This window comes from Penaeus vannamei, chromosome 26 (assembly GCF_042767895.1).
Source record: "Penaeus vannamei isolate JL-2024 chromosome 26, ASM4276789v1, whole genome shotgun sequence".
In the NCBI taxonomy this organism is placed as follows: domain Eukaryota; kingdom Metazoa; phylum Arthropoda; class Malacostraca; order Decapoda; family Penaeidae; genus Penaeus; species Penaeus vannamei.
Window position 1 is genome coordinate 21,900,647 of NC_091574.1, and position 25,000 is coordinate 21,925,646.

General features: G+C 41.9%; 1 protein-coding gene across 1 annotated transcript in view; it reads left to right on the plus strand.

Moving 5' to 3' along the window:
• Positions 1 to 25,000, plus strand: part of bt (projectin protein bent) — a 149,103-nt gene that overhangs the window by 63,473 nt on the left and 60,630 nt on the right. The window contains 20 exon segments of the mRNA XM_070140161.1: positions 617 to 646; positions 4,256 to 4,276; positions 5,069 to 5,221; positions 9,255 to 9,299; positions 10,326 to 10,361; positions 14,142 to 14,286; positions 14,441 to 14,677; positions 14,880 to 15,019; positions 16,041 to 16,145; positions 18,726 to 18,851; positions 18,985 to 19,129; positions 19,504 to 19,643; positions 19,948 to 20,095; positions 20,418 to 20,559; positions 21,240 to 21,272; positions 22,238 to 22,362; positions 22,558 to 22,775; positions 22,935 to 23,067; positions 23,405 to 23,640; positions 24,011 to 24,122. Of these exon segments, the coding sequence (XP_069996262.1) occupies positions 617 to 646; positions 4,256 to 4,276; positions 5,069 to 5,221; positions 9,255 to 9,299; positions 10,326 to 10,361; positions 14,142 to 14,286; positions 14,441 to 14,677; positions 14,880 to 15,019; positions 16,041 to 16,145; positions 18,726 to 18,851; positions 18,985 to 19,129; positions 19,504 to 19,643; positions 19,948 to 20,095; positions 20,418 to 20,559; positions 21,240 to 21,272; positions 22,238 to 22,362; positions 22,558 to 22,775; positions 22,935 to 23,067; positions 23,405 to 23,640; positions 24,011 to 24,122 (2,470 nt within the window).

Sequence of the window (25,000 nt, forward strand, 5' to 3'; positions counted from 1 at the left end):
GAAGCCACGAGACTGCACAACATTATTTAAAAAAAGAAAAAAAAGGTATTCACGCCATTTAGAACCAGATGGGGAATTTTTTTCTTTGTTTCTTATATTTTTTCTCTTATTTATAGCAGGACCTTTTTTGTTTTTTGTTGTTTTTTCATCTTTATGAAAAGTGTGGTACGTGAGCGAGGGTTCGGCTTCAGCGCCTTTTTTTAAACATTTCAAATTTTGTTATTTACATTGTCTAATTGTAATTTTTCTCTCCCCCCACCTCTTCGCGCCTTCTTTTTCTCTTTCACTCTCTTTCTTTGTCTCTATCTATCTGTCTGTCGGTCTCTATCTTTCTCTTCATCTCTCTCTCTCTCTATCAATCTCTCAATCTCTCTCTCTCTCTCTCTCTCTCTCTCTCTCTCTCTCTCTCTCTCTCTCTCTCTCTCTCTCTCTCTCTCTCTCTCTCTCTCTCTCTCTCTCTCTCTCTCTCTCTCTCTCTCTCTCTCTATCTATCTATCTCTATCTCTCTATCTCTCTATCTATCTATCTATCTATCTATCTCTATCTCTCTTTCTCTCTCGTTCTCTCTCTCTTCCGCACACCGCTGCCATGACTTCACTTCTCACCTGGCGTGTAGAAGCCGAAAATCGTAGAGCCCCCCAAAGCGGTAAGTGTGCCAAGATGCACCTCTTTCTCGCCCCTTTGTTGATGCTCTTTTGTCTTTTCCGCGCACCTATCCTCCCTCCCTCGCGCCTGCGTATATTTCCCTCTCCATTTATTCTTTTTTTGTCTCCCTCTTTCTCATCCGCATTTGGTCTCTTTTCCCCGCTGCGTGTCGATGGTACCTTCGTATTTTTTGAACCCGCGCTTGGTATATTTGACTACCCGTCCCTGCTTCGTTGACTTTCCCGCCTTTTTTTGCCGCTGTATAAGGAGTTGTACCCCGTGCTTGGCTGCCTTCCAATCGTTTCCAATCCTATGTGACGTTGTCTTGTTTGTGTGTATAAGTTCTTTCCCTCGTTCATTGCCTCTATACCTCTCTTCCCCCCGTTTCTTGTTTCTTTTGTTCTTCCTTTGGTGTAATGTTTTGAAATGTTTGTGTCTTAAAGAAGTCGTTTCCATGTGTGTATGTTTGTGTCTGTGTGTGTGTGCGTGTGTTTACGTGTGAGCGTATGTGTGTGCCCAGTTTTGTGCTTATTAAATTTTATATTTTTTATTTCATCTTTATTGTCAGGCTTTGCAATGTTTCATCTGACTCTCTACTAAATGTATTCACTCTGTTTATTTCGCCGAATAGCATATATATATGATGGAAAGTATTACTATTAATATCATTATTAATATGAACTGTGATCAGAGAATGAATTAAAGATACCATGAAAATTAAATTGAGTTGTTGTAGCTCTTGGTTCCTTTATGTTGCACAATGACTATATATATGTATGTATGTGTGTGTGTGTGTGTATATATATATATATATATATATATATATATATATGTATATATATTTTTTTTATGTATATGTATATATATATATATATATATATATATATATATATATATATATATATATGCGTGTATGTTTTATGTGACAGTGTCCCGAATCCGCGGTAAAATATGCACAGGGCTACTATCCAAATCTATCTACGAAATAAAAGATAATAAAAGATTTTATCACGTAGAGTAAATCCACCTTTCTCCTGTGCCTGTTTTACCTCGGCCTTGAGACCGTAGACCCGCCGCATGTCAGAAGCCCGAAGCCGCTTTAGGTGTGGCGCAGGACGGCCCGAAGGTAAGTGGTGTCCTCCTCCCTCCTTCCTTCCCTGAGAACAGCGCCCAGACGCTTCTCTTGTCTCGCTCCTCCTCCTCCTCCTCCTCCTCCTCCTCCTCCTCCTCCTCCTCCTCCTCCTCCTCCTCCTCCTCCTCCTCCTCCTCCTCCTCCTCCTCCTCCTCCTCCTCCTCCTCCTCGCGACAGGCCGACCGTCGCTCCTTTCTCTCTCGACGTCGAACCCGCTCGACTGTCAGCTGTTCCTCCCAAGCGCTCGATGAACCCACTGAGTCACATGACGTCAGCACCTTCCGCGAGATTGTTTATTACGCTTTGACTGTTGCTAGTAGTCCCCCTGGACGTCAGCTTTGTCTATTTTTCTGTGAGGATTCTGCGATGTTGTAGGATGAGTGTGGTTCTCTCCGCTCTTTGCTTCACGTTCTTTTATCTCTCTTTACCGACTCTTCAAACTGTGTATCTTTCGGTGTGACTAATTTCCATTCAGTAGGTTTTAACTATGGCAACGTGCGCTCGATGTTTATTTGGAGGAAGGGAAATGGTCGTTTAGGAGAAAGAGTTAACAGCCTCGGCTCCTTGGATGCTGCTCTTAACACCTGTGAGACAAAGGCCTCTTCTAGATGAGAGCCAGTCCACGTCTGAGTGTTTAGATTCCCTCTGCGGATCCTCGATGTCTGTAGCCTCTCGGTGTTCGGTGTTCTCACTTCCAAGTAATCAGATTATTCATCACCGCCATATCTGTTTTAGGTAAAGCCAATTCCACAACGAAGGAGCGGCGTCGGTGCGATCATTGAGTCTAACGAACTAGGTGCGACGCAGGCGATCAGTGAACTAAACGTAGACAGTAGTGGTGTGGTGTCCCGCCGCTACACGGTCGGGAACGTAGTCGAGTTCACACGCGACGGACCGATAAATATAACGATCGAGGAACTGAGCTGCGACCGACAGCAGGAGCAGGGAGCCAGAGATCGGGGGCCGTCGGGGTCGGAGGACTTTCCCCAACCCGAGGGGGGAGCCGAAGACACTAACGTGCGGAAAGAAACGGACAGTGAGTGGTCTCCGCCCCCCCTCCCTTCGAGGCCGCCCCGACTGAGCCTGCCCGTCAACAGGCCTTCCCTCAACATCACTCCTCCCCTGCAACAAAGCCCCTCCCTCCTCAGTCCCCCCGAGGAGGACCTCCCCATGCTCCTCATCAACAGGCGCAGGAGTAACATCCCGCTGCCGGAAATCTTGGAAACCCCCGAGGACGAGGACAAGGGCATGAAGCTCTTCCTGCAGCAGCGGAGGAAGAGCATCACCAACTGCTGGGTAAGGGGCGCCGCTTCACTCGGACCGGAGTTCTTGCGGCTCAGAGTTCTAATTCACACAACGAAGGTTAGAACGCTTCTCTTAGGACGCAACCGAAATGGCGTCCTCGATGCCTCCTCTTTGTAAAAGGCCAGTAATTTATGTTTAAATTCCCACTTGGGTAGGAAGGCAATTAATCTTCTATCACTTTTGACAAGATTACGAGTAACATTACTTTGATGTTCACTTGTTTAGACTGATTAGCTATCTCTACATGAAGAAAGAAACGAATGACGTAAGCAACTTCGTCCGAGTGGATAAGCGCCCTTCAGAAACACAACCAAATGTGTGTCCTTAAAAACCTTGATATAATGATCAGTCTTTCCTGTATGTCACGAAGGTAAGTTGCCCCCAGGCTCGAAGGTATATTCCAGGCAAGAGAGAGTCAACTGTCGATCCTCTGTGAACGTATGTGAATGATGTTATGGGTGTTTATGAATGTTTCCTCTACCGTTCCCGCCGAGCATGTCGACGTTCCTTCCAACTTTTGTCTCGCTTCTTCGTCTAGATGTGAACGGTCCCTTTGCTGTTCCCACGACCCTCCGCCTTATGTGCACAGGCCTCTCCCTCCTGATCTAAAAGTCCGATACTCCATAAAAAGCATCTTCTCGCCGTTGTACCCGCTATGGCTGCACACTTTTCTCTTGCCGTAAGACCTCGTTGAACCTGCATAATGCATTACCGTTCAGCCGTTCATAACCGCATATCGTATCTGTTGTTGAAAAGAACCCCTGCTACGCCTCTTTACATTGTCTTGCACTACATAAAAATACCATGCTTACATACAGTGTCCTTGCACTGTTAAATCTGTTTACTACTACTCACTGAATACTACTGCAAAAGCACATACTGAGACAGGAGCACGTTCTTCCTGCTGGTTGTACTGTTTCACGCTCGGGTACAGCAACTTTGGCCCTGTACCCGAGCGGATGTTCCCGCCGACAGCTTGGACGCAGCTGTCGGGGAACCTCTCGTGGCTCCTAGTGCCTTGCCTGTCTCCTGTTCTCCAAGCATAGCGACCTTTGTTCATGTTCATTACTTTTCGATGTTTGGGAGACTAAGGCAGCCCAAGCATCCTATTTCATCTCTGCCACGTGACTCAGCTAACATGTTCCTTCCCTTTTTTTCCATATTCCCCGATAGGCGAAGAAGAAATCAGAAGAGGTAATTCAAGGTTTTTGATTTTATAGATTTTTGGCACTTTTGAAAGATTATTTTTCTTCTATAACATTTTTTTAACAAAAGACGTGCCACTTTTATCAAAATGGATGGCACGTTTATCTTCTCTTTTTCCTTTTTCTTTTATTCATGATTCTTTTGGCATGAAGTCATATATGAAGCTCAATGTAATGAGTCATATATATTTACGATTGAAAGTCTATAAAATATAGCATGTCGGGGGGAAATATATTCTTAATAAGCTATTCAAAAAATGATTCCCCGTCACTCTCAAAAATTTACCTCTGTACATTTCTTTACCCTAACCTTTAACGTGTGTGTCCCCGGCGAGTGGCGGCTGCGGGAGCGAGCATGGTGATCCCGCCCGCCGCCCTTGCCTCGCCTCACGCACGCTCAAAGGACGCGGTCAAGGGCGTGAGGCCACGGAAGGGACTTTGAGGAATTGATGAGGAGTTCCTTCCGTGTGTCTCCTTGGGGCGCAGACCGAGAGGGGCCGAGTCTAAACGCTTTTTTTTTTGGGGGGGGGCAACTATCGGTCTGTACCGATGACTTTTTTAGACTCTGCCTCTCTTCTCACTATGATTTTTTTGTTTATTCTATTTTCTATTATAGTTTTTTGGCAGATGTAGATTAGCCAAGATCCCTTCAGTATTATACAACTATGGATTCAATAACTACAAAACGCCGTAGTGTCTTTGTCTTCCTCCCTGCATGCTCTTCCTTTAACCTTTAGCTCAACTCTCTGCGAGTCTCTCGACCACGATATCTCTTCTGCAGGAGGCTCCTAAGATCGAAGTATCGAAGGAGAAGACTCCCGAGCGCCGTGGTTCCCTGGTTCCGGGATCAGGACCCTCCAGCAGAAGGGGTTCTCTCATCCCGCCTGAAGAAGGAGCGGGTGGTCGCAGGCCGTCGCTCCTGATCGCAGACGAGGTAGGCCGCGCCCTCGCCCTCTCGTTCTCTCTCTCCCTTGTCCCTTCCGATCGCAGGTCCTTCCCTTCTCTCCCTTCCTTCCGGTCAAGTTCTCGGTCAAATTTCCTCTTCCCTGTTCTTTCAGTACTATGTTTTTAATCCGTGTTTCTTCCTCCACGGTTTTCCTATCATTATCGCACGGCGACTCTGTTCCTTTATCAACGGCTTGTGAAGTCCTTCTGATCTACTTCACTTGGTCGCGAGGCAAGCGCTGATAAAAGAACGAGCGCGATGCTTTCTGAGACAAGTCATCAGATATGATGCGGCAAACCCTCCCCAAGAATCTGTCGATCGGAAACTGTCCTTTTTTCTCTCACGTTAATTCTCACGATCTCCTTTCAGCTGATGTGGACAAATGTGCATTATAAGTTCATGATTATAAGACCTATAGAATCTGATGACGATATATATATGACTGGAATATATATATTTATACTATAAGGTGTCTTCTCTTCCGCCTCTGTACTTTCTTCTCACAAAAGAAAAAAAGTTTTTCTCTATAACTGCAGCTTAACTTTTTTTTTCTATTTTCTTACTCCTCGATATTTTCCTAACACGAACCTCTAGACAGCTGACACTACAGTAGATCCTACTCTAGCTAGACTCTACGGGGCGCCCGTGTCGTGGCCACTTGCGGGGGCGCCGCTGGGCTGGGAGGTCCTCATGAGGCAAAGGGACGAATGTCTTCATGATATATATATATACATATATATGAACATGTGTATATATATAAACATATGTGCATATATATATATATATATATATATATATATATATATATATATATATATATATATATATATATATTTATATATATATATATATATATATACATATATATATATATATATATATATATATATATATATATATATATATATATATATATATATATGTTTATATGTATATATATAAATATATGTATATATATGTACATATATATATAAGTATATATGTATATATATATAAATATACATATATGTACATAATTATATATATATATGTACATAAACATATATATACACACATATGAGTATATATATATATATATCTATATATATATATATATATATATATATATGTACATATATATATATATACATATCCTAATTTCTATTTCCATATATTCATCTTCAATATCATCAACAGCCTTAAATGAAGCCAACATCAAACACCAGCATTCTCCCTCGCCCCCCCCCCCTCCCGCCGGGGCCGCCAGGCACGTGACCGCGACGGTCCCCGAGGCCGCGACGCGCCGTCCCGCGCCGTCGGCTGCCGTGAGCCCGTAAGCGCACCGCGTGCCCGGGCCGCTCACGGCAGCCCGCCGGCGCGCACGCGGGCGTCGGCCGCCCACATGAATTTTACTCTGGCACTCACACGAATTACTCTTGCAAAATAACACTCTAAGCGCCCGCTGGAACTGGGCATGTCTATAAGGACGAGCTTTTCAACCATTTCTCGAATGTGAAAGCGCGGGCGTCGACCAGTTAAATAAAAGGAAAAAAAGAAAAAAAAAAACGTTATGACCATCCTTCCCTAAATAAAGATAATCAACCTTATTAAACTATGAATCGTGTGTATGTCTTTGCGCGGCTAAATAGTACCATACTTTTGATTTAATTAATCCGTTCCTTTTCAGGATGGGATGTCACCTTCTATTCCCTTTCATCCAGGGTTAATTACCTTTATTTTGCAGCTCTCTGTTTCGTAGGACCAGTAATCAATGTTTTCTTCCAGCTTCTGTACTTCTACAGGATGTTAATCATAAACCTAATTAATTCCTTTTTTCTATATCATCCTTATTAACCCTTTTTGGTAGACGACTCCGGCTGGGTTTTCTCTTCTAAATGATTCGGCTTTGTTAATTATGAATGACTCAAAGTCCATGTTTTTAAATCAAATAAAAAGAAATTTCTTCTTTTTTACAAATGCTTAAGTTCTTGTGTGATAAAACTGATAAGTCACCTGAAGAGATTCAGAGGATCGAATAAACAAACAAGCATCGACTCCATAGGTTCGTAAATATAAACTCATAAATAAATGAAACTCGAAAGGAGTATAAATGCCACAACCACAGTTGGGAAGCGCTTTCGATCTCTTTAGAAAATATATATATCAGTGTATTATTAGCATTATTTTATTCACGGTTGTCATTTTGCTTCTCTATCCTTCTCTCTCTGTCTCTCTCTCTGTCTCTCTCTCTCTCTCTCTCTCTCTCTCTCTCTCTCTCTCTCTCTCTCTCTCTCTCTCTCTCTCTCTCTCTCTCTCTCTCTCTCTCTCGCTTTGTCTGTCTGTCTGTCTGTCTCTTTCTCTCTCTTTCTTTCTCTTTCTCTCTCTTTCTCTCTCTCTCTCTCTCTCTCTCTCTCTCTCTCTCTCTCTCTCTCTCTCTCTCTCTCTCTATATATATATATATATATATATATATATATATATATATATATATATATATATATATATATATATATATATATATATATATATATATATATATATATATATATGTATATATATATATATATATATATATATATATATATATATATATATATATATATATATATATATATATATATATATATATATATATATATATATATATATATATATATATATATATATATACATATGTGTCTATGTATGTATGTATATACATATATGTATATGTATATATATATATATATATATATATATATATATATATATATATATATATATGTATGTATATATATGAATTTCCCCCAAAAGAGCTCAACGGCAACCGCTCCAACGAATCCCTCCAACCAGCTCAATCTCAAACTCCCCGAAAGCGCTTCTCTTAAATGGCGTCTAAAAAAGCCTTAATAAAAAGCCTTAGTGCGTGGACTGTCCCTCTCGCCTCCAGAAGGGCTTGACTCGATCAGGAATCAGGAAGCCACGCAATCTGGCGCCAGGTGGAAGCCCCTTTGGCTAAGCAGGTGAGGCAAGCGTCTATGGCACCTGTAGGCAACACACAGCCCGTGCTGAGGTACACGACGGAACACTAGACAAGTACATAGATTCATGGTTACTTCATGTGCATATATACGAGTGTGTGTGTGTGTGGGTGTGTGTGTGTGTGTGTGTGCGTATGTATATATATACATACATATATATATATATATATATATATATATATATATATATATATATATATATATATATATATATATATATACATATATATGTATATATATATATATATATATATATATATATATATATATATATATATATATATATATATATATATATATATATATATATATATATATATATATATATATATAAATGCGCTCACATACAACACACAGATGGAAGACGGTAAGAGATTCCCGAATGAAGAGAGTTCATTAAAGCTGAAATAACAAGAACACAGTTCAACCCCGATCTAAAGGCCCCTTAACCGATGCCCCGCCTCCCAACCGCTGGACCAAAGACGCCCCAAAGCCAAAGCGACCTCCCCCCTGCCCCCCTGCCCCCCTCCCCCCCATCCCACCCTGATCCCAAACCCCACTGCCATAGCTCGCCCCTCCCTCCATGCAGGCCTCACATGCACACAAGCCTAGGAAGCCAGTCGCTCACACTGCTCACTTAAATCATGATTGCAAGTAAAACCCCTTCGGTATTCGATCGCTTTAAAGAGCCTTGCGTAAGTCTGAGCTACAAGAATATACAGTGAACATCCTCACTAACATTCAGCGTGTTACACTACATAAAATTTCTACGTAACGTCAGATTTTCAGAACTTGCCTTATTTTTTACCACCAGTACTTAACACCTTTTCTCCAAGACAGATGTCACTCTAAAAAGCACCTTCTTCACACTTAACGTAACACCTTTCATATAAGACACAAATAACGCCCTGAAACACACGTTCTTCACACGAATTCACTCACAGAACTCAGTCCTCCACAGAAGAACCGAACACCGACGTACACGGCTCGAGTCTATTGAATTCCAAACTTTTATTTCGTAGGGACAGCGAAAATTACGCCCCGGAGAAGTGTTTGAGGAGAGCAAGGTAACATAGAGGTGACTTGTCCCTACAGTAACATTGGACTCTAGCCCTAAATGTCTTCCAGTACAATGAATGTTATTGCCTGTGGCCCTCTCAGAATTGGAATATAAAATAAATGACCGTCTCAGAAGCTGCTGTTTATGTATGTTCTTATAGGCGATACATAGGCATGTGCTTGGGTATGATGTAAGAGTTAAGGTTGTGCCACTGTCGGCAAGGTGGCGCCTCATATGCTGCTGCCCGGAGGATGCGGAGTCCGTGCGGGGCATCTACAGGCATATGTATGTGTATGAGTGTGTGTGTATATATATATATATATATATATATATATATATATATATATATATATATATGAAAGTAATTGTGTATGTATATGTATATGTATATGTATATATGTATGCAAACATACAAACATATGAGCTCAAATTGTCGACACTGGCACAAGTCATAGCTTGCGAGGGGCTGACCAGCCCCTGTGGTAGCACGCTAAACGGCGGATAACCAGCCTACTTTGGTTGCTTGCTGAGTGGGGCTAACCGATTCCCCTGTGGTAGCCCGCTAAGTAAAGAGGGCCCCACCCCCTCTGGTAGCTTGCTGACAAAGGATGACCTTCAGTATTAGCGCAAAACATCCAGTGTTTGAGACTCCTTACCGTTGCCTCCAGCCTGAGTTGCCTATGAACTAACCTGACTAACATTCGGAAAACAGTGTATTTATTCATCCACACATAACGTGTCATCTAACTTTTATGTAAATATGTGTATATCATTTCAGGTGCATTTCCATTCTATTTTCAACTATTCAGCAATTGCACACTCGCACTTTTAGCTGAGTTGTCATTATCATTTTGTTTTTTGTTTTTTGTTTTTTTTTCTAAAACTTTTTATATGTGTAGTAGTTCGATCGACCCATAACTAAACACTCCGGCGCAGAAGTCGCCCACGGCAATTGCTTTCCAGATCTTGCTGTTAAATCTTGTTTCTTTTCTAAGTAAATAATACCATGTCTTTTCCACTTCTTCTCTTCAAGGGGAAACTTAAGCCAGGCGAGCAGGGAGTCAAACAGGTGAGCCCGGCAGATGTGGCAACACTGTAGATCTGTGGCACACTGTAAAGTCGACGTTGAATGTTAAACTCTTGAATGATAAATCGTTCTTTCTTCTGTCTTCTGTATTTTCTTGATTTCTTTCCCCCTCCCCTACGTCCCTCTGTTTTTTGTTTTTTTGGGATTGTGTTTGTTTTTTTTCCGCCACCCCTCCCCCTCCCCCTCTCTCCACCCCCTCTTTGATACGTGTGAGACGCGATTCTTAGTCTCGCAAATTTTATTTTGAATTCTTCTCGTTATCTGTCCAATTTTCTTACTAATATTAAGAAAAACATCCACTCAAGGATGCCTCTGAATTGTTTGATTTGGTTTCAATATTTATCTTTATTTTTTCTTAATTTTCTCTGTTTTTGTTACTTCTTTTTTCTGTCTGAAAACCAGTGTCATAAAGTAATAATGGCAGTGGTTTGATAAAATGGCATTTATCTTTTCTTTTTTCTTATTTTTTCTTTCCTTTTGTTATCTATTTTCGTTCCTGTAAAAAGAGACAAAACAAAATCTTTGTCTTCATAATCAGTGAATTAGTTCTATGTTCAAACTTCCATTTTGAACTTTTTTCTTTTCTTTTCCTAGACTTTTCAACCTTTTCGTTCCTTCAAAGTGAGCATTTATTTAATTAAAAACACTTTTGATTCCCGCAACACCCCAACGTGCCCTAAATCCAACATTTCTTCTGATAAAATCTCAACCATTAAACAAAAGAGAATCACAAATCTTTCTACTTTCCAGTGTTTTTTTAAAAGCGTGATCGTATTTAGGCTCAGGCACGTTCGTCTAGCTCGGCGTCATGTATCCGTGACGTCACGCTAGCCAGTTGCTAAGCATTCCTTTAGTGGCTTACACGAACGTGCCTTTATTTATGCCTCATAGTCAGACCTAAGATTCTTGCAGTAGCATTTCCTTTTCCATATCGGTTTGCTGGGTACTTGTAGACAAATAATCTTTGATATATGGCTTATTTGCTGTAATTAATCGGTTTTATTTGGCTGAGGCTTTCTTTTGCCGAGCAATTATCTTAGGTCTAACACATTTATTTTCTTTACCTTTATATCCTGCTGCACTTTTTTACATAAACCTGAAAAAAAAACGCTAAACCCCATTAAATAAAAACAACAACAAAAAATACCAAACCAAAATAAAACAAACGATAAAAAAGCGAAGGCTTCTACTAAATTAGCTCTAAAGAAAAATCCAAATTCAATTAAAAAACAACAGAGCACCTTTTTCAGCGCATTTCGAAAACTTCAGACGGATGCAGCCGATTCTCCAGCAGCTGACCGTGCGTGGTCAGCATTAGACAATCCAGTATTATATTTTGTATTTAATCTATTCCACGATGTCTTAACCCAAAACAGAGAAAAAAATATTGTAAAATAATATATACTCCTAAACTTCTAAAACTATGATACGAAACTCATGCTAAAAAACAAACCAAAGACAGCCATTTAAAAAAACAAAAACAAAAAACCGTTATTTCTCTCATCTTATTTTGACCGTCTCTGGAATAATTTCGGTTGGCGCTTTTTCCTCTTTTGCAATATTTATTTCTGCGTTCGCGCGCGTTTTTTCCTTCTTTTCTTTCTTTCTAGATTTCAACCTCCTTCTTCTTCTTGGCTATGCTTTCTGCTCTTTCTTATATAAAATACAAAAAACAAAAAAAAACGCACTAACAGACTACTATTTAACGTTTCCATCTTTAAAGAATAATCATAAAAAGTTAATCTGCACAATCTTCAGTCCAGAGACAAATTATCACGTGATCTTATTTGCTAACACAGAGTCGCTTGAGACCGGGAGAAATTCTTGACGATGACCAGGTTGGGATAATGGAATCTTTTTTGCTTTTTTTGGGAATGACACGAGGCGCATCTCTCCAGCATTGCATTCTCTGTACCCAAGTGGCCAATGAGTTGCTCTTGAAAACGCACGTGTCGCAGATATGACTTATTTACGCACAGTGCTTTGTTGACGCTGTAGACGTTGATGTAGAGCCAGCGACGAAGGGAGAAAGATGTTTGGCTTTGGGGGATTAGACATGACTATTTTTTATCTATTCATTTATTTTTATTTTTATTCTCTCTCTATAAATGTCAAATATCATTCTTGCTTTCCGAACGTTAATTCTGGTGATATTTCGCAAAATGAGCACTAGGAAACCGCAGTGTAGTCAGTCCTCTCCAGATCTCGAACGGCATTGCGGATTCCTAGACTTGATTTCCAGGAAACCTATATTATTCACGTCAAGGGAATTCTTGCTTGAACGAAAAAAAAAACATCTTTCGCCCTGTGGTTCGAAAACTGAATGGATTAAGCGTATATTGTACTGATTGACAAGCACTATTTGCTTTTACTGCCTCGCTACGTCACACACCCTCCCGAGCGTTGCCAAGGCGGGAAAGAAAGATCGCGTCACTCCTTTTATGTCAAAGTCTTCAAGCCCCAACGCCATGGCAACGCACGGAGGCCGCTCCAGCACATTTATTCCAACAAAATGACCCCGCATGCGGCCGCCTCGTAGGCCTAAAAGTACGCAAAAGTGTTCTCACTGATCATCCCTCATCAAAGCCTTCGGTAGAATGGAGGATCGGCGGGATTCTTAAACTCCTTGATCCTACTCTGAAAGCCATTCGATCCTCCATCTACAAGGCGTCGAACAAAAGACTACCGTTATACATTCACCTGATGATTTTTAAAACAAATATATAGATAGTGCAATTTGTAGATAATTCTATTGGCAAAGGTACTTATGTCCTATCAGCACGATTATGCGTCAGTATTTAAAAAGATGAAAAAACAAATCAGGTTAATGTACATGCAGGAATGAGAGGACTGATTGCCTGCAAATCTCAATGACTCATGACTTACTTAAGTTAAGTCTTAGAATATCTCTTGTGAATCTGTCTTCTATTCCTCCTTGTTATATGTACAAAAGCTTTTCGAGTGTTCGATATTGTGTGTTTGTAGTCTAAGGTAGTTTCGTTCAGTAGCAGTTTATTTTCGTTAAACCGATGCCAGAAACCATATATGTTTTTTTTTAATGTTTTATTTTGAATTTAGATGTTTGATTTTAAATATTTTGAATATATTTTCCTTTATTTTTTTCTTGGTTTGACATATTTTGTATATATGCCTATATATATTTGATTTGCTTTTTTGTCAAATCCAAGAAATATCTTCGGTTTAGCGAATGATTACTAGTAATTTGTCAAACGTAGATGGTTAGTGAACGTAGACTATACATTTAAGTTGGTGTTGATGTGTTTAACGTTCTTTTTTGTCAATCTAGAAAAATAGTACATTATATTCAATATAAAAAAAACAACTCTTCCCTGTACTCTGTTACTTCTTTCATGTACAACAGACTTAATTTCATATCGTGAAAATCTAAGTGATTTTTTGACAATGACGAAATTTCAAATCCATTTCGCGCATTGCAATTTCATTTCTCTGAAATTTGCTCATTCATTATCTAAAGGTAAGTTAAAATGAATAAGACCAATGTTCATCTACGAGTGACGAGATCCACGAGAAAATCCCCTCTTCCACTTCTGTCTTTCGTAATCTTTCCTCCTTTAACCTCCTCATCTCTCGCCGCCATTTTCTTCCTTCCTCCGCCTCTGAACGAGCCTCTTCCTCCCGAAACCTTTCTCGTGGATCTCTCCGTCCCGCCGCCATGACAAGGTTCTAACGTACCGTCTTTGGCGACTCCCCCTTCCCCGCCGCCGCCCGCGCCACCAACAGCGACGTCGACCGAGCGGCGATGTCCGTCGTCCCTCGGTCCAGGACGACGAGAAGATGGACAAGCCCAGCACGCCGCTGCGCCCCATCGGCCAGCCCGGACCCCCGTCCATCGTCGACGTCCAGCAGAAGTACACGGCCGTCGAAGGTGAGCGGCCAGGCTGGTTCGGGGATTTCCCCTTGGCTTTACGCGTATCTTTTCTTGACTTATAATACCTGTGGCTATTGTAGCGGCATACTCGCTGCGTTCCGGGTCTAATCGAGAGGAAGCGAGTAACAGCGTTTCGTTCCAATCCCTGCAGACCAGAACGGCTACATCGACCTCATCGTGGAGGGCAACCCACCACCCTCGATCAAGTTCTTCAAGGGCTTCACCGAGATCAATGAAGGCGGTCGCTACAAGGTCCACACGGACGGCGAGACCAACTGCGTCACGCTCTGCATCCGTAAGACGAAGCCCAACGACGAGGGCAGGTACAAGGTGGTGGTTTCGAACCAGCACGGAGAGGATTCCGCCGAGATGGACTTCTACGTCTCGGGTAAGCAAAGGCAACGGGACCCTCTACCTTTCTAGCCTCGAGTAGCATAAACCAGAAGAAAGCAGGTGCATCGAATTAGCAACTTCATTTAAAAAAAAAAAACATCTCTGAGATAAGGAAACCAACTTTAAGGATCTCTGAGATAAGGAAACCTTGGTCGATATATCTTCCCATTTGAGATAGCCATTGCCCTCCTCGACAGACGCCAGCGGTATGGACTTCCGTGCCATGTTGAAGAAGAAGAAGTACGCCAAGTGGAAGAAGGACAACGAGGACCCAGACTGGGGCGACCTGAAGGAGACCGAGAAGGAGCAGAAGCCCCAGCTCCGCAAGGTTGAAAGGGTAAGTTCCTGCAGGAGCCGACCCTTTCCCCTCCGTTGATGACCTTGGTGGCCTGACCTCCTCGGCATTTCACTTCGATTTCTCAAAGCAGGTCACATCGGCTCTCTCGAACCTCCTGGGAAACACCGCGTCACATCTCCATAACCCGATTTTCACGCCCTTAATGATCATTTGTTTTTCAGCCATGACCTTTCGTAGACGCAATCAGCTGACTGAGTGACCTTCCTCCTCGGACATTCAAGGAGGATTTCAGACTCGACCTTACGTAACCTATCCTTTAGGTCGCTTATTGCATGCATTTTATTTTTTTTAGTTTTTAATAGAAGCAGTACTATATTTAATTTTATGATTTACTTCATCATTTAATGATGATAAGCTAAACAAAATAATAAATAGACTATAGTTACATATCTACTTAAATATTCAATATTGTAATAAAAAGTTAATCAACTTTTAAAAACTTTTTTTTTCATTGGGATATAGCGTAATTCCTTTGATTTCATTAATAGTTCTATATTAACTAATTCATATTCAGATTTTTTATGTAGATCCTCCCCAATAGTTATTTTTTCAACTTTTATTAAAAAAAAAAAAATCTAACGTGTTCAACAACACACCTAAATAAACTTAGCGGCCTGACTGCACTCCTCAAGATCTCAAGCAAGAAACAAGACCCAGAAGAAACTGTCCTTCCGAAGAGGCCTCTTGTGACGTCCGCAGCCATAGCCAGCTGTTACGTCATCACCCTTGCGTGGCCTTGCGATCGCGAGGATTTCTCTGACGTCACAGCCGATGGTCTCTTATGACGTCATGACTTCGCTGGTCTGTCATGACGTCATAACAGACGCGCGTTCGTGACGTCATGGATCTCCCTCGACGATTCCGCGAGCCATGACGGGATGAGACGTCACGGCCTAAGGGGTAGCGCCATTTTCTTTTCACGTTGGGGGGTTGTGGGTTCCCTGCTAACTTGCTCTCTCCCTCCATTGCCTGGCATGGTTGTTACGGACGCGTCCTCAAGGATCCGCCACAAGGCCTTAAACCACCTCCTCCTGGCAGTCGCAAAGGCTCGCTCGCTGAGATGATTCCTGATTGGCCGACACTCCAGGCCGTCAAACGTAAAAGGGTAAACAGCTGTTGGATTGGACCCGGGCAGAACGCAAAGCCTTGGATCCTCATTTTCTCTCTATAAAAAGGATTCAATTCCATTATAATTAATTGTACGGCTGTTCTTTTATTTTTTTATTTTTTGTTTCACGTTATATTTTATTTTACGTTCACCTTTAAAAAGCTTTATTTGTTGCTTTTACGTGCTTTTGTTTTTTTTCTCGCTTTTTTATCTTTTTCTAGATGTGATCAAATGCCCTTTTTTATCCACTACTTATAAAACTGTCCCTTTTCCCAGACGAATTTTGGAATCCCTTTCCGACGCAGAATTTTGATCCACTTATATCTGACCTCAATCATTTTGTCACCGGCATAAATTTTAGCCCGATTTTTCACTTGTATATATTTGTTGTTTGTATAGATATTATTAAGCGTTATAGACTATATTATGACGTTTCTGATCTCCACTTTGATCCTTGCACAAGAAACTTTCCTTTGACTAAGCGATGTTAGAGTATACCAAGAAGAAATTAAACTTGGTCAGTTGTATATAATTCAAAGTATATTGCTACACTTTCCATGTAGTTTTTCTTTATATTGATCTGTATTCTACTACAGAATGAAAGTGTTCTTGGATTCTTGCGTATTTTAATGATTCATATTGAACGTTAAATGCTGCTTGTAGAACTCAGATTCATGATCACTGTAAAGCACTCAAAGTCACAGAGAGGAAAAGCATCAGACAAGACGCATCCCCCTTTTGGTTAAGTCCCACCCCCTTGACCAACAAACTCCTCCCCCTTTTCGCTTCCGGCTCGCCCCTTTGATCAGTGATTGGCTCGCCTTGCCCCTCCCACCCCGACCCAAACACATTTCGAGGTTTGTGATTTGCTAACTCGCTTGTGGAGTGACCACGTGACCTCCGCAGCCACACCCACCGCCTCCGCCGCTCTCTCCGCCCTCAGCACACTGACGTGGTCTTCTCTCCTCCTACGCCCTCAGGAGACTGACAATCTTCGTAGAGTGTCATTAGCAGATCTTATTCCTGATTGGCCAAAGCTCCAACACTGGAATGAGGTTTGACGAGTGTGTCGAGGTTTGGCACGCTGCAACGTTGATCTATTTGGTCTATTTCGTGGCTAGAAGTACCAACTAGCTATACCGTTAATATTTCCGCCACTATTCCATCATAATTATTCTTAATTTACATATAACTTTAAATCTGAAGGTATTTAGAACATACTGATGGAATTAGGATGGTACAACAGCATTAAAAAATCAAAATTTTAAAATTTGATGTAACCACGTCTTAATTCATATAACCTGTCATATTCATAATCATAAATATTAAAACGGCCAAAATTCAACACAAAACGATATCAAATTAACCCGAACTGAAAAAATAATAAATAATTATCAAAAAATCGCATTCTTTACCTCAATAAACCGCCGCGATTTAAGTCACTCTCTAAATCTTCTCTTCATAAAAGACAAAACCCAAACCTTGGTTAAAAGTATATTCTGCATGACTCTTAAAGATGTATCATTTATATTCAGAATGGATATATGTGAAATGCTTTTTCTTTTGCACATGCACGCAACCTCAGTGTCGTAAAACCTGAACGCATCTTGACGGCAATGCATAAGACGCGTAGAAGGAAGAAATCTGTGCCATGAGGCCAAAAGAAAGAGCATCGTACCTCAACCGCCATTACTCTTTCAGTTTCTCCATTTTCTAGACGTGGCCGGATGCAGGCATGGTCTAAACAATAAGGCATGGATGCATGTTTATATATCTATGATCTATATTCTCATGTGTATAATTCTGATGGGCAAATTACACCTGGCCCGCGCGCTGTTCCCAATCCGGGGACCTGTCGACCACTCGTTTATTTCTGCACGTCCGCATGTCGTCTCTAGATGTGAATTAATCCTAAACTGTTTTTATACACACAGGTTGAGTCACAGCGTGATTCTCTGTGACCCATAGAGTTGGGATCAATTTATCTTTATTTTTATCATATTTCTTTGTACATGTGATTGTTGCCTGATGCTCAATAAAGTATTCAGATCATCTTCCAGTTATAGATTGTCTTCTGTTTCAGCTGGTCTTGAAATCACTGTTTTTACTGATATCATTGTATTTTGTATAATTTGGAGGAGACTTTGTTATTAGAGATGCAAGCTGGCAAGACCTCTTGGTTAATAAATGTTAATGTTCTTTCATAACTAAAAAAAGAGATTCGCTTCATTTTAAAAAATCGAATTTGACAAAAGGCTGAATAACAGACTTCCTTCTCACGACTGACAAAAAATTATAAATATTATGCAAACGTTTCAGTATCATTTTGTGAGAGAGAGAGAGAGAGAGAGAGAGAGAGAGAGAGAGAGAGAGAGAGGGAGAGAGAGAGAGAGAGAGAGAGAGAGAGAGAGAGAGAGAGAGAGAGAGAGAGAGATTGTTTTCCTATGATTCAAGATTCAATTCGCTAAACTAAATTCGCTTGTGAGTCCGAGTCGGAGAGCCTGAGATTCGCGCCGCCTCCAAGTCCCTTGCTCATCCTCCTTTCTCTCCCCCTCCCTCCCCCCCACCTGCGAGCAGAAGGTCGAGTCTTGGGTCAAGCCCCTGGTCGACCTCACCGTCAAAGAGGGCAAGGACAAGACCGCCAAGTTCGAGGGCGAGTTCTCCAAGAAGGACTCAAAGGCCAAGTGGTTCTTCAAGAAGGATGTGAGTACCGCGTTCTCTTTGTCACCACAAACTGCCATATTCTTCCTAAAGTTATTCATCTGGTTATTCATCCGCCATATGACTCGAACAAACTGTCCCGTCCCTCGCATGACGCCCTTCGCCCGATCCGCAGGAACTGTTCCCCGGCTCCAAGTACAAGTTCAAGGCCGAGGGCTGCGTGCACGGCATCACCATCAGCAGGCCCACCATGGACGACATGGGCAAATACACCGTGGAGTGCATGGGCATCTCCTGCTCGGCCATCCTCACCGTGCAGGGTCAGTGTCTGCGCTTGGCTCCGGTTTCTGGGCTCTATCTATCTATCTTTAGCTATCTATCTATCTATATGTCTCTTTATCTGTCTATCTATCTCTGGATATATATATATATATATATATATATATATATATATATATATATATATATATATATATATTCTCTCTCTCTCTCTCTCTCTCTCTCTCTCTCTCTCTCTCTCTCTCTCTCTCTCTCTCTCTCTCTCTCTCTCTCTCTCTCTCTCTCTCTCTCTCCAATTTTTCTCCCAATATATCCACTATATCTACATATCTCCCGAAATCTGAACTTGATCAATAAACTCGAAATCAATAATAAACCTGACCTCCCCCCTCTCCCCTCTCCCCTCCGCTCTCAGAACCCGACCCCGACTTCAAGTTCACGAAGCCTCTGCCGAAGAAGTCCTCGAGCTACACGGGCAAGGACGCCGTTCTGGAGGCTGTCGTCAACTCCCACAAGGCCATCGTCCACTGGTTCAGAGGAGACCAGAAGATTGAGGTGAGGCCTTGCGCTCTCTGCTGTGGATTCTGGACTTGTTTATAGTGTATTGTTCTTATATTGTTGTCTTATTTATAACATTATTATTTTGGTGTGGATTCTTAACTTATTTATATTGTAATGTTATTATATCTTATTAATAACTTATTATTATTTTGGTATGGATTCTTAACTTTTTTGAGGGGGGGATATATCGTAGGGTTTTCTTTGTCTTTCTTTTTTTCTTCTTGGGTGTCTTCTCCTTTTTCTTCTTCTTCTTCTTCTTCGATCATCTTTGACCTTGATTCTGACCTTCATGTTCCAGGAAAACGAAAAATACGAGACGTACAAGGACATGACGGGCACGGTGCGTCTGACCATCAAGAAGGCCTCCAAGAAGGACAAGGGCAAGTACACGGCCAAGATCTTCAGGGTTGAGAAGGAGTCCTGCGAGTGCAACCTCAACATTGTCGGTGAGTGGGTCAAGGTCACAGAGGATGATAGCAAAAACAATGTCAATAATGAAAACGATATTACATTATTATTACAATAATGATAATGATGACGGAAGTACTAATAACAATAATGATAATGATAGTGAAATTAATAATAATAAGAAAAAGAATAAAAATATCAATGATTGCGGTCTGTAATAATACTGATAATGTTACTCATACTGTAAATCGACTGCAGTTCCAGATGACGAGTTCTGAAATTTGTAAACTGAAACCTCTGAAGTCCTTTAAAAAAATAACACTGTTTGGATATCATTGCTTATCCTCGTCACTTCCCCAGATCAACCGTTCAAGTTCACAAAGCAGCTGAGGTCGATGACCGTGACCGAGAACAACAAGGTCGTCCTGGAGTGCGAGGTCGACGAGGCCGAAGCTACCGTCGAGTGGTTCGCCGGCGAGAAGAAGCTCGAGTCCGACTCAGGGTAAGGTCTTGGAGCCTCTTGGAGTTGCTGTGACTTGTCCCCCCAACACACACGCCCCCGTAGACCAAACTCTTTTATAATGTTGTGATCAGTCATCTTCCCCACACTGTATGTTCTCTTCAAGCCACCGAAGTCCCCTTGATTCATGTGATGTATACAGCTTGCCATGGTTTTTTGTCTTGATTGTATTGATATACTGAACTAGCTTGCAGATACAGTATTGTCTCTTACTCTTTCACTCTCTTTTCTTTCTTTTTGAATTCAGTCATTGTTGAATCCTTCTCTTTTCTATCCATTTCCTTTTTTTTATTGTTATCGAATGTCCTCCTTGTTCAATTCTTGCCTTTCCTGTCTTCTTCTCTACGTTTATGACATTTGCCTCTTCTTTGAACTATCCTGTATTTTGTAAAAGTGACATAACAAGTCGAGTCTACGTTTTTGTCAAATAACAATCACCTTTCCTCCCTAAAGTAATCCTACGTGTCACTTATGAGTCAGAATAGGAATAGGTAAGAATTCCTCTTCCACTGGTTTTTTATCACTTTCTTTTTCTCTCTGTCTTTCCTCCTTTCTTTGTCTCCCTGTAGAAACCCCGTTGATTAAAGACACTTTTCTCTCTTTTTCTTCCAAATCAAACCACCCGTTTTTCTCTGTGTTGATGCAGTGTTGCCCTCTCACAGGTCTCGCTTCTGTGATTATCTGCAGTCAGACAGGTAATTCATGTGCAAAGTCACGAATGAATAACGTGGCCTTGGCATTTGTGACAATGTTTGTTTCCGCTCACACCTACAGATTTCCGGGACTTAATGAAATGACTTGGCCCTGGCCAACCTGGCGACCGCTGCCACTACTTCATTTATATTATAATAAAATGTTAAAAAAATCCAAGTTGGTGATTATTCTATATACGTGTGTAAATAAACGTTTAATGAAGCGATGGGTAAGCAGGAAGTAATTCAGACAACAACATAAATTGAATAATAAATCAAGAATATCATTCCCTATATCTGAAGAAGCTAAACCACACTGGCACCATCCCCTCTCTACTAGCATACCGCTGCTGCTTTTAAGCTTACGTTTGCGAGCGTCTGACCACGTCAAGTGGCAAATAGAGATGACAGCTTGACGCATCAGCATCTAGACCTGCCAGTAGTCTGTACAGAACCCCAGGCCGCGATACACACAGCTGTTCTTCTTTTGCCTTGTCTTCGATGCCCGAGTCGAGAGATTTATCGGCTTCTGAAGTTACTTTGTTATAGATTTTCCTTGTGTGACACTTCCCTTGGCTCTCCATTGTGAGCTCTTTGTTTCAAGTTCAAGGAGGAACGGTAGCCAGCTCGTATGTACCGCGGCCTGAGCCTCACACCAGCAACTGTGGTGGATGTGGCACATAGAGAGTAGTTTCCAAAAAAAAAAAAAAAGAAAAGTACTTGAGCACGCACCTTCATGTGTGAGGAAATGGTTTGAAGGTTTTCATTATAATTTACCATGATTTTTTTGTATAATATTTCCTACACGATTTTGCAAACTTTGTGAGGTTTAAAGACATATTGTTGTTTCGCAATGTCACACCATTCTCGGAGGTGGAGGCGGAGGCGCTTACGTGGCAGGTGGGAGGCTCTCGCTCCCACTCGGCCTCGAAGTCCTAACTCAAGGCTAATGTCCCCCTCACCCTCAGCGCCAAGATCATGAAGGACGGCAGGAAGAGGCAGCTCGTCTTCAAGAGCATCCAGATGTCCAACGCTGGCTTCTACACCTGCAAGACGAACGCTGACGAGACTACGTGCGAAGTCATCGTTCAGTGTGAGTATTGCTGGAGTTCCGCCTTTTGAGCAACTCTGTGAGACGAAAAAAATGGTAACAGGAGAAAAGGAATATTATTTTCGTATTTGTTTTCAATTCAATCCGCAAAAAAACAACAATGAATAAATGAATGTCCACCGCACGTACGCGATCTCGGAGTCGGAGAGATAACGCCAAAGCTCTTCCCTCCGACAGATGAAAATAAGTTCAAGAAGAAGCTGCAGGACGTGACCTCGTTCGAGCGCCAGCCCGCCCACTTCGAGTGCGAGCTGGTCGACCCGAACGCCCCGATCCAGTGGTTCGTGAACGGCAAGGAGGTCGAGAACTCGGACATCTTCGAGATCAAGAAGGACCGCGGCATCCACAGACTCATCATCAAGGAGTGCGCCGGCGAACACGAGGGTGAAATCAAGGTGAGGCGAACGGCTTGTCCTCGCTCTTCTTTCTCTTCTCCTTGAGATAAATAAAGCTTCCTTGCCTCAAACTTTGCTCCTTCAGTACCTATCACGTATTTCGAAGCATCAACCCCGTAGCAATGCCCCCCGTGTCATGGCGTCCCCCTCAATCCCCAGGTGGTGTGCGGGTCCCTGGAATGCTCGTGCCAGCTGAGCGTGGGCGAGGGCGAGAAGCCACCCAGCATCAAGCCCGAAGAACCCATCGAAGGCCCCGTCACCAAGCCTCTGGTCTTCGACGTTCCTTACACAGGTGAGTGATTCAGAGAACTATGAGGATTATGTTTTTTTTTTTTTTTATGGGGGAGATGAGGGTAATAGAGAGGAACATGAAGGAAATGCGTGACTGAATAAGAAGAATAATGAAGAAAGGAATCGCTATACAACTCTCACCCATTAAAAGCACTGGATAATATACTTTAAAAGCCAAGATCATGAAATCAGCATCACTGCACAACAATCTCATCCATCAAAAGAACTGGATTATACACTTTAAAAGCTAAGATTATAAAATCAGCTATTTAGCACCCAAGGGAACTTACACTTCACCCCTCAGTCTAACACCCCCCTCCTCATCCTCATCCTCCCAGTGCCCGGCGCAAGGATCTCTAAGGTCGACGCCAAGCTGCTGAGGGGAGGCAAGCCCATCCCCATAAAGGAAGTCGAGGTCAATATTCAGGACAAGAAGGTCACCTACACTATCAAGAAGCCCTCTAGGGACCAGTCCGGCAAGTACACCATCAAGATGTCCAACAAGGCTGGCGAGAGCAGCAAGGAGGTCAAGATCAACATGCAGGACCGCCCAAGCCCGCCCACGGAGATCGAGGTGAGTGCGGCGAGCGTGTCCGGATGAGTCGGAGAGTGGGTGGCTTCGTTAGGCAAAAAGCGGGATCTGTTTGTCGTTACTGGTCGCTGAATGCTCTGCAGTATAACCATAATAGGGAGGGAAACCATTCCAGTATGTCAGCTTTAAGTATCGGCACAGTATTCGGAACTTATAAAGGTGTGTGTGTGTGTATGTATCTGTGTGTGTATCTGTGTGTGCGTGTGCGTGTGCGTGTATCTGTGTCTGTATCTGTTTCTGTGTCTGTTTGGGACCGCGTGTAGACAAACGCACAAGAAATATCAGTGTTGAAGTCCCATTTCCCTTTCCACGCCCTCCCTGTATCTCCCCCCTCACCGCCCCTTCTTCGCAGGTGTCCGAGGTCTTCAGCACCTCCTGCGTGCTGACCTTCAAGCCTCCCAAGGACGACGGTGGAATGCCTCTCACCTACTACACGGTGGAGCGCCAGGACTTCTCCGTCAAGGGTGAGTGTGACGGACAGGGGGACCCGAGGGAGGAAGGAAGCGGAAGAGGAGGTTTACGTAGATGATCAGTGTTTGTTACTGGGTGTCTATATGTAGTTTTCTTGTGTTGTTTATGAATTCGAAGTCCGTAGTTGTGTTTTAGGTTTTTATTCTGTTGGCGAAAGTGGTCTGGGGTTTCTGTGTCGCCATTGAAAAAATGTTTTGTTCTGTCTGGTGCAATCGTTTCTTTGTGTCTTGAGTATTGCTTTGTTTCATAGTGTAGTTCTTATCTGATTTTTTTTCTTTTTTTTTCATTTCAATATTTTTATGTTTTTGTTTTTTTTCAAATATAGGTTTAGCATGATTTTATTTCCCAAAAACTATTTTTTGGAAATTATATGTAGTAATTTTGAGTAAATCAATCAACGGATTTTATCATTTTATCATACATTTTTTTTTTCTTTTTGAAAGACAACAGTATAATGACACTGTTGTAAGTCAGGGTTTGGAAACAGAATAAGCCTTCTCAGAATAGTGATTTTTATATTACATTTTGCTCCAAGGCCGCCCCTGTGTACAGCAAGGAAGGCGATGCGAGAAAAATATATTATCCATTTATTTACATCTTTGGTTGGTCAAGCTATAGATCTGTAAATTCAGACTTTTAACTCTTGGCACGATATCAAAAGACCCATCAAAGTCTACGAGAGATCGTTTTAAATATATGGATAATAGACAGTAGCATGTAGAATAAAACCTATAATCAGTATTTGTAGCAGCAGAGTTGGTGATATCTACATAAAAGAATTGGAACTGATAAGACCCTTTAAAAAAAAATCTGCTACAAATATGACTGATTAGGTGAACAGATTTTGTCGTATTCTTCTCTTTGGACTTCA